Source organism: Halichoeres trimaculatus, unplaced genomic scaffold, assembly GCF_033239565.1.
Source record: "Halichoeres trimaculatus isolate MK-OKI-2021-1 unplaced genomic scaffold, fHalTri1.1 fHalTri1_scaffold_12, whole genome shotgun sequence".
Lineage (NCBI taxonomy): Eukaryota > Metazoa > Chordata > Actinopteri > Labriformes > Labridae > Halichoeres > Halichoeres trimaculatus.
In genome coordinates this window covers 5,057,001-5,066,455 of record NW_027437190.1, presented here as the reverse complement: position 1 = coordinate 5,066,455, position 9,455 = coordinate 5,057,001, and the positions used below count along the sequence as shown (strand labels likewise).

The window sequence follows — 9,455 nt, the reverse complement described above, 5'->3', positions numbered from 1 at the left end:
GAGTACAGGGATACAAGTGAGTAAAAATGAGAAAATACATTTATTTTAAACAGCTCTGAAATCACATCAGTAAAAGTTGAAAATAATCAGAAAACTTCTCAAAAATACTTTATGTACAGTTATCAAAGTGTGCATAAAAAAACAGCACACTGCAGAGCTCCAGACGCCCAATACATTCATAATTAAAAACAGTCAAACTGAGATGAAAAAAGAGGGAAAATACAGGAACAGACAGGCACAAGACAGGCACAAAGACACATCAGTAAGTACTCATGTTCTTCAAATCAGCTGCCCGACGTCCACAGCTCATCTTCAGCACTGGACTTTAAAAACCTGGGTAATTCTGGTGCTGCAAACAGAAGTTTAGTTCAGATCATAGTCTCCGTACGTTTCTCTTGCTCTGAGCACTTCCTGGGAGAAGTATGTCCTTCTTGCGTCGGCCCATGGACTGACTGCCACACTCTTTGGAGCCGTGGAAGGCATACAAGCAAGCCGTGCAAAACTGGAAGCCACAGTCCGACCTGCTGCACACACCTTCTCCTTTCACCGAGTGACACCTCGCTGGGTGCTGACACTGAGGGCAGGGCTTGAGGCACTCATCGTTGAAAAGAGTTTTAGCAATCTGAAAAGGGAGTGTAAAAACATGAACTACCCAAATATTAATACAGGTCCAGTGACAATGAAATCCTGATTATTTTTTCTCACCTCTAGAAACTTCTCTCGTTTGCTGCTGCTGCCCGAGCTGAGGATGTTTTGCCGTAAAGGGGTCAAAGTGCTATATCCTGACTGTGGGGTGCAGAAGCTTGAAGTCTTGGACTGGGCCTGAACCATTTTGAGGGCCGATCTCTTCACCAGAGCAAGTCTAGTCTCTGCATCAGGGACGTGGACTGTTCCACCAAGCTATGAGAGGACAGGACAGACTTCACTCAAACCTTCAGTCACCTTGAGTTCATTGTACGGTGGCTGGTAGGTGTCAGCTAATTTGCAAAATCCACAACACAAAAGAAGTGCAGCCACAAAGGAAGTTAAGAGGGCAGTTATCCTAACTGACAAAAAAAGTAAGTAAATGATTGTTTTCTTTCTTATCTTCAGTTATGATAAATAAAGCTACATTGCTAACGTTTTTATCGTATTTTTCCGGTAAACAAAGAAATTAGTACTAAGAAGGATATCACAAGCTGAGACCCCGACAAATGGTAAATTAAGAATGAAAATCATTTACTTACTTTTGCAACTTTTCTGAATTGGTTGGCTTAACTGACATCTTTAACTCCCGTTGTGGCTGTACTTCTGTTGTGTAGTGGCTTCTGCATTTGTGTTGTAGCTTTTGCAAGTTGTTTGACACCCACCGGCCACGGTACCATTCCCACAAGCATGACAACAAATTACTCTTTCAAATATTTCTCAACCACAGCAAAAATGATGCTTCAACTCATCCAATTTTACCACGCCAAAGCCCATTTTGTCTTTGACATCAGATAGAAATGACCTGGTTGAAGTCAGGTAGTTAAGACCTTGCTATATTTAATGCCTGCAGAACTCTGTCACACCTGGGGCCTGTACTACGAAGCTGGATTAGCTCTTAGAGAGATAACTTCCTGGATAAGTTTCGGGTTTTCTGTACTACGAATGCGGATCTCTTTTTATCCAGACACGTTACCATGGTAACTGATACTGAAGGCCAAATCTGGTCTGGAGCAGGTTAAGTTCCAGGATAAGAGCTCATGGGGTGTGACAGACCGCCGGCTGACCAATCAGTTCTCTCGGGCGGGCATGAAAGACCGCACAGTCACCAGTTTGCTCAGTCGGAGTGAAGTCCTCCAGCGCGGGACCGCCCCCTGTCTTTTTGGACCAACATTTTTTCTTATGGGCTGTGAACAAACAATATCTTACAGATCATCATAACTGAGACATTGTCAGGGAAAAGTAGAAATGTGTGCAAATGGAATCTTTCATACTGAGCACTTTGAAGGATGTTTTTATATTTATTTTTTATTTGCTCTCACATCCTTTTTTCCCCACTACTATTGCTTCTACAATACAAACTGCCTGTAATGAGCGTTTTCCTTGGGATTTTTAGGAAAGTGGACTCTTTCTAATTATGAGGTCGGATATGATGCTGATCACACACACACTGACTGACAACATGAATGAATAAGGACCTGACTACCTGTGTCCTCACATGATGAGATAGGTCTATTAATATCAGCATTTTGGAAATTTACGCATTCACAGAGTCGGCCATTTTTTGCAGCAATCCCTCCAGTTTCTCGCAGCCGCAGTCGTGTTGCTCCTGGCCTGGATTATACTGTGGTACTCCTCGTATTTTTTGAAGGATTATTTGCTGCTCCTGCTCTCTTCTCCATTGTCCATTGCTAACGCTCTGGGGCTGCTAACCACGCCCATTTTATGTGTGCGCGCACAGATCCCAGTCGGATTCACTTATTGAGTTGATCACGAGCCTCGTAGTACAGCAGATCTGGATGATGGAGATCCGGTGAAGTTCAGCGAGTTGTCCTAGTTATCCTGGATGACTTAATCCAGCTTCGTAGTACAGGCCCCAGGTCAGGGGTGTCCAAACTTTTTTAGAGGGGGCCACATTTGATTTTGTTAAAATGACCAAGAGCCAGCAGCTCTTACTGACATATTTATACTTTTGCCATCATCACAGACTAAAGAAATCAAAGCTCACATGTCCGTCAGGTGTGTTTGATCCCAGATGATCGGTGGTCAGTTTTCTGCAGTGTTATGTGCTGCGTAAACATTAGCAAACTCTTCTTCTGACCAAGGAACGTGTTCTCCATTAGGGGGCGATATTGGGATATTTTCCTTTTTTTGGCAGGATCAGGATCTGGATTTGAACAGGATTGTTTTTCATATTCAAACTATTTTAACCTTAAAAAACCCTTTTAGCCCCAAATATGTATTATATTGCATTCTGAGCTATTTATATGCATTGCTTTTCTGTTCTGCATTGCGTTTTTTCATAACTTCAATCTCATCTTTTGTCCTCTGATGTTTTTTTTCTTTTATATTTCCTCATCATGATAGATTCATTTACTTAAAGACGCCAGCTGTAAGAGTTCTTCCAAATCACTCACCTCATTAGCAGCCTCCGCTCTACTTAGGTGGTTTCTCCTCTTCAAACTGGCCTGCTCATCTTGTTGGATGATTTCACTCCAGCTCTTTGACACCAGACCACACCTTCAGAAACAAACAAATACAGACGTTTTGCTTTCTTTTCACCCCCTGATATTCTAAGCAATAATCATATAAAACTCTAAACTTTGAATGAGACTTAGGTTAAATAAACTGAACCACGTTGTTCCAAAGTAAGCTTCAGTCACAATGACCATAATGATGGATTAATTCTAAGATTTAAGCTTCTCCACAAATCAACTGCAGTGTGAGGAATAAGACTTTGGTATCCAGCTACTATACTTTATGCCTCCTCACCTGTGAATGCTCTTGGGTGACAGGTGGCTGAGTATAATAGCCAGAATGTGCCCGAGGTTCCTCTTCCTCAGTTCGGTGAGGATGTCGATCTTTCCCAGGCCCATCTTCCTGCCGATCAGCCCTGCCAGTGGCATGGTGGTCCTGAACGTGGACAGGGTCTCAGCCAGAGCTGCTGTGGACTTGAGCTGCTCCTTGAGGCTGGGGCTTTGTCCGACAAACATCAGGGCGTTCTGCTGGCACATGGCATGGACCAGCTGTAACGCCGGCGTCAGGGAGATGTTGACCGGCGTTGTTGTTGTGAGAGGAGTTGCGTCTTGACTGGCTGGACCTGCACTAAAAGGGGTTTTGTTTTCTGGCTTGGTGATGGATGCTCTTAGTGGGGTGGCGTAGTCGTGTTTTGCAGAGGCCAAACCATCACAGGTCAGGGTTTTGTTATGTTTAACAGATACAGCTGTGGGAGGAGTGGCATCATAAACAAAAACCTCATCTCCTTCAGCACGAGCGTGGCACAGATAAGGACTCTCGTGTTTCCTCTTGGTTGTGTCGTCCTCTGACTGAGAGCCTCCTTCTTTGAGTGTTGACAGCCTGTGCTGGCGCTGCAGACGAGATCGCCGCTTTGTGTCCGTCAGATTAGGAGTTTCACTGTTTCCTCTGGAGCTGGAGGGCAGGAGCTCCTGAAACGAGCTCTCATGGTCAATGGAGGAGTCCTGGGATTTGTCAAGGGTCAGAGAACCAAAACCGCTGTCCTCACACACAGACCTGACGGGGAGAGAAGAGCTTAACACAGGCATGTTTCACAATAACTCATTAAGCTTTTGTTATCAATCTCTTCTTTAAGTTTGCATTGAATAAATAAAAGCAATAAGTGTCAAAAAAGCACAAACCTAATGTATCTGGGTCTCTGTGAGGAAGATGGTGTGTGCATAATACTCGAGCTGTCATTGAGGTTATTCACGTCTCTGCTGAGCGGTGAATGAGAGGTCACGTTAGAGGAGGACAGGAACTTCTCGAGCTGTGGAGACTCAATGTTCTTTCGACCAGAGGCAGAAATGTTCCGAGTAAAATCAGCATTTGAGAACAAAACTCCTCTGTCAAAGCCGGGAAGCAGAGCAGAGTTGGGTTTTCCATCTTCTCGGGTTGAGGTCCGGGCCTGTGTGAAGAGGAGACGACGCTTCCTGCTGCAAAGCTGCAGATCCTGCTCCAAAGAGCTTGATGCCAAAGCTCCTGTCACAGATTCCAAAGAGTCAAATGATGCAGAAAACCAGTGCTCACACCTTCCGGTCCTTCTGGAGCATGGGGTTCTTGAGATGTCATGTTTGGCATCTGCTGTGGGTCTGCGTGATAGAGTTTTGTGTCGCAGCAAAGGTTCCCTTTTAGGAGTTTCACACCAACTTACTGCTGAGTGTCGTGGCAGCGCTTGCGTTCCCTTAGAGTCCATGCCAGAACACCTGACAGGCTCCCTGGGGCTGTGTGAAAGCCTGAGGTTTTCTTTGGGTGTTTCACTGAATTCTACTGGAGACAAAGACCTACAGGGGTCAACAGCACTGGCACTGCGAGGGCTGTGGAATAATCCAGAGTACCCACTGTCTGAACATTCATCATGGCAGTGCTGCCCTTTGCATCGCTCCAGGAAGACATTTGATTCAGGAGTACACTCCATTGTCCTTCTGCTGTGACGTCTCTGACCCAAGTGTTTACTGATGAGGATGTCGACAGACCTAAGGATGACAAAGCATGGAGTGAACAATTTAATAAAGCTATCCAACTGCAAGGTTTTGACTCACTCATTGAAATAAACATCAGATGTTGAAGTGATTTAATTTATGATAGGCTAAGAGCCAGTCCAGCTTTCAGGATGTCTTTTTCTATCCTATCCTCCTTATTTCTTCTTAGCCTATACCCTGAGCTGTCACAAGGGGGCACCATGCACTCCCAACTCAGACTGTTCTGTCAGGGGACCCAGAAATCCCCAAACAGAAATTCCATTGATAGTCTTATGGCAATGAAATTTGGTAATAGGTATCCTGAAGCTTATAAAAAGCTGAAAATATAAATTTAGGTGGTTTGCAACATTTTTATCTTGAACTATTAAACACAACTTCATCATTTGATTGGTTCGACAACATGGAAATCTACAGAATTTTATAGGGGTGTGCTGAATCCAATACAACCTTTTCACTTCCGATAAGATACTAATATCACAGCCTTGAGTACTGGCTGATACCAATATTGATCCAAAATCAGCACTAATCATGCACTCTTTTATTACTTATTTTATAGTATGAACTGTTGGAAAAGGCTTGATAATTGTTGTTATTCACACTCAATGATGAGGTTGGTTTATCAAACTCCTCATGTTCTGTACTTCCAGGGGAAACCCTTGCATGACGAGTTTTGCACTTAGCTACAACCTCTTATTCAGAATTGAAAGAAAAATACCACCACATGACTGACATCACTCCTGCTCCTTGTTACTCTGTTACTCTCTTAACACCTTAGCACACGCCGTGGTTGCGATCATATGAGCTTTGCTTGTTGGATCCTGGAACTGCTGGAGCAGAGTCTGAAATGGACTGCTTGTATCTGAGATTTTGCAGGTCAATATAATCTATTTATTTGTTTTTTTTTTTCTAATATCCGACTAATATATGATTTCAGTATAGATCAGGACACCTTATAGTGCAAAAAAAAACATGAAGGTAAACACAATATGTGTAAAAACATGGACAGACTAATCTAACAAAAGGAAATATACACACCAAAACATAAATACAAACACACTAGGAATGGACCGATCCAACTTTTACTGAGGGATAAGACTGGTAATGTTTTGGGTAAACGGTACAAAAAATGAATACATGGAATTACTGACCTTTTATTTAAACTATAAAATATCTAAATGAAATGTATACCAACAGTTTGGTAAAAATAAAGCTTTAGCATGAACAAAAATTACTTTTCAACTGTAAACTTTTATACTTTTAGACTAGTAATGCTGCAAAAAGAACAGAGAATGTGCGAATCAAGTAACCAAGAATGCCAGACAATAAAGGGCATAGAGCTGGATGCCTGGATCGGCACAATAGATCGGCCCCTGCTACCGATACTGATTCAGCTTTTAGGGTATCAGAGCATCCCTAGCGAACACTGCACAGACTGATAACATAACATGGAAACAACTTACAGAACAATCTCATGGTGGCATGATTGCACATGTTAAGGTTGCTCTTGTTTTTAAATTGCACCACTAACACAAACAAGTAATTGGACATTTAGAAGATAAAGGGATCCAACAAGAGTGACAGGTGTTTCTGGTGACTATACAGGTGATACACTACAGGTGAAGGCTTCAGTCACTAAATGACTGTTTCATTAAAGGGGACATATCATGCTTGTTTCTCCTTTTCACTATGCCAGACTAGGATGCCTGTAAAGCATTTCTTCCCTCAGTACAAGTCATTTAGTTCCTTCATTGCCCCACAATAGCGTTCTCAATATCCTCATTTTAGGCCATTCTGAAGATCTCGTTGAAACGCTCCGTTTGGAGAATGACCTCCAGTAACCTCGCAACGTCACAGCCCTTTGTGCTCTGATTGGTCAGTTCTATCAGAGGGGCGGAGGGGGTAGAGCCAGGGGGCGGTTTTTGCAGCATGGCAATATTTACAAAATCACCATATTGGATGGAGCAGACCGAGCGAGTTTGCTGTTTGCCAAAACTCCACCGTAAGGCATTGATAGCACTAATAAAATGCCACAGTGTAGGATACGTCCTTTTGTATTGGACCCCAAGTCAGACCCGGACGGTTCTGCAGCTCAGGAGGAAGAAAATCCACCTGGACACAGATCATCTCAGGACGCTTCAGTGTGGTGAGTCAAACCGGTACTGTAACATGTATAGTTTATACGTTTATACTTGGCTCTTGGTGGGTGTATCCCTCAGTGGAGGTTGTGTGACTAACTGACATCACAGAGGAGGAGCTGCTTTATCAGATTACTCCAATAAAAAGAAAGGATCCTTGTGTCGTCACAACAGTCGAAATCTCGCGGCCAAATGGCAATGACCTATTTTCAGAGGCATCAAATCTGGTTCTAGGATATCAGAAAAAATACAATATCTCATTTTTTTTTTAAATTCAGGGGGTGTAAGGTCTTGTTTTCAAATTTATTATATTATATGTAAGTATTAAATCAGGGATCAGCATGATATGTCCCCTTTAACAAAGCCTCTTTAAAAATGTTGGACTTCAGAATCTCTGTCTCACATGTGTATAGAAAACTGCCAAAGTTTTCTCTAGCTGAGATCAAAATGCTTGTCAGTGAAGCAGTGAAGTCATCCTATTAAGAAATCATCTAGCAACATCTTAATTTGCACTGCTACCATTGGGATCTCAAGTTAAAAACAGAAAAAAATCAATAATAAAATTTAAAAAAATGCAGAATAATTGCAAAATTTGAAAAGACAGTCGTTTAAAACCAACGTATTCTAAACTGTTGAGAAAATGTAATAAAGAGCACAGTTACTTTTCCATGACTGTGCTGTGAGGCCCCATGGTAAAGGTCATAAGAAAATAACGTTAAAAGAAAAAAAATAATAGTATTAGTCCAAATGACCGGAGAAGTTGATTCAGAGCAAACATGCTGATCAGCTGTTCTTTCAGTGTTGCCATGAGAGCGCTTGTTGTCGAGTTAAATCCCCATCGGGTGCTCCCTCCCTCCCGCTGCAGAAGGAGCTGTAGCCGCCAGAGCCAGCAATGCACAAATGTCATTAACCCCGGGTGCACAAACCACGGGGTGAATGAGGAAATATGCCATTTCAGAGTACACATTTAAAATTTCTACTGATTATTTTTAGTCACAGATTTAAAAAAACAAAAAAAAAACGGTTAAATTTTCCAGTGGCTGGGTGCCAGTCAAGTTTTCTCGTGGGGAAATGGACGTTTTAAAATGGAACTCTGAAGCAAATGTGTGGGTCCTGGGGATTCAGCACACACAATCACACCCACAATCAGCATGATGTGAAAACATCTGTGTCATTCAGGGACTGTTCTCTTGTGTTGAGGTATAAAATGACGCATCCGGGTATTTTCCCCCCAGTAACGTTCTCTAACGTTTGATCACAGTCAGTTTAAGATAGCATCTTTCCGACACATCTGACATTAACTACAACGTTGGGACAAAGGAAAGCTTACCTTCGAATTAAACGGTGAAAATGTTAATAACGTCGACTCCTCGGGTCCAGTGCAGGCCTCTGCTGACACCCCTTCAGCAGTTTGTTTGCTCACCTTTGCTCAGCCACAGCCAACAGACACCTTTTCAAATTTGGAGCGTTCTCTTGACCTCGTCACGTGTTTCCGCTCTGACGACAGCCCCCCTTCCGTGTGCAGTTACCATAGAAACAGGCTCATCGCTGCAGACATACGGTGGACCCAACGACAGCAGGTAAAGATGGTATTCTAGGTTTAACATAGTTCTCTGATTTAGAATTAAAACATTTTTAAGTCTGAGTAAATAAACTTCAGAATGAGAGAATATAATTTGTGTTTCTGTAGGATAATAACGACACAAACAAGTTAAACTGACTTAGCGAAAGTTAGCTAACATGGCAAAGCTATTCTAAACATACGTTTATCATTTTTTTTCCCCACTTAACCACGTTTTTTTGGGGGAACAGATTGGAACTCGTAAAAAGACACCCCCTGACGGGACAGTTTCAATGTAACAAATATACAACACAAAAGAAAAAAATAATGATAATTTCAAATTAGATATTTTGCACACCCAAAGTAATTTATAAAGGGGAAAAGTAAAGCTTAAATTGACGGAGTTTGTTTCCTCAACCATTTTCAGTCTTCTCCCACATTTGTTTGTCATTTCTTGGTATACACAGCCTGATGCTACAGGCCTTTCATTCATTTGGTGTTTCCATATTATTTTTATTGCGATATTCAGGTTCGCTGAATTTCCAGATGTATACAGTAAAAACGTGTGTTCATAATAAA

General features: G+C 42.2%; 2 protein-coding genes across 3 annotated transcripts in view; one reads left to right on the top strand and one right to left on the bottom strand.

Moving 5' to 3' along the window:
• Positions 1-97: 97 nt before the first annotated feature.
• Positions 98-8,725, bottom strand: fbxo43 (F-box protein 43). The gene is made up of 6 exons (XM_074682671.1): positions 8,646-8,725; positions 4,341-5,174; positions 3,457-4,215; positions 3,102-3,204; positions 706-900; positions 98-622 (listed from the first exon to the last, which is right to left on the bottom strand). The coding sequence occupies exons 2-6, from the start codon at positions 5,114-5,116 to the stop codon at positions 374-376; spliced, it is 2,082 nt and encodes a 693-aa protein (XP_074538772.1). The 5' UTR covers positions 5,117-5,174; positions 8,646-8,725; the 3' UTR covers positions 98-373.
• The window catches only part of spag1b (sperm associated antigen 1b), a 22,755-nt gene continuing 20,565 nt past the window's right edge, over positions 7,266-9,455 (top strand). The window contains exon 1 of one of the 2 annotated variants that reach the window (XM_074682669.1): positions 7,266-7,323. Coding sequence is in view for 1 of the 2 variants with exons in the window: in XM_074682668.1 (XP_074538769.1) it covers positions 8,666-8,895 (230 nt within the window). In the remaining variant the exon portion in view is untranslated. Of the gene's footprint in view, positions 7,324-8,649; positions 8,896-9,455 lie in introns of those variants that run through there. The other variant, XM_074682668.1, reaches the window with a different exon arrangement.

What these genes read in the sequence shown, in the direction of transcription:
- fbxo43 (XM_074682671.1), bottom strand. Translation starts at nt 5,116, where the DNA reads ATGGAGTGTACTCCTGAATCAAATGTCTTCCTGGAGCGATGCAAAGGG. An exon ending in CAGAGACCCAGATACATTAG is followed by an intron (nt 4,216 to 4,340) that starts GTTTGTGCTTTT and finishes TCTCCCCGTCAG; the next exon opens with GTCTGTGTGTGAGGACAGCG. An exon ending in TCACCCAAGAGCATTCACAG is followed by an intron (nt 3,205 to 3,456) that starts GTGAGGAGGCAT and finishes TTGTTTCTGAAG; the next exon opens with GTGTGGTCTGGTGTCAAAGA.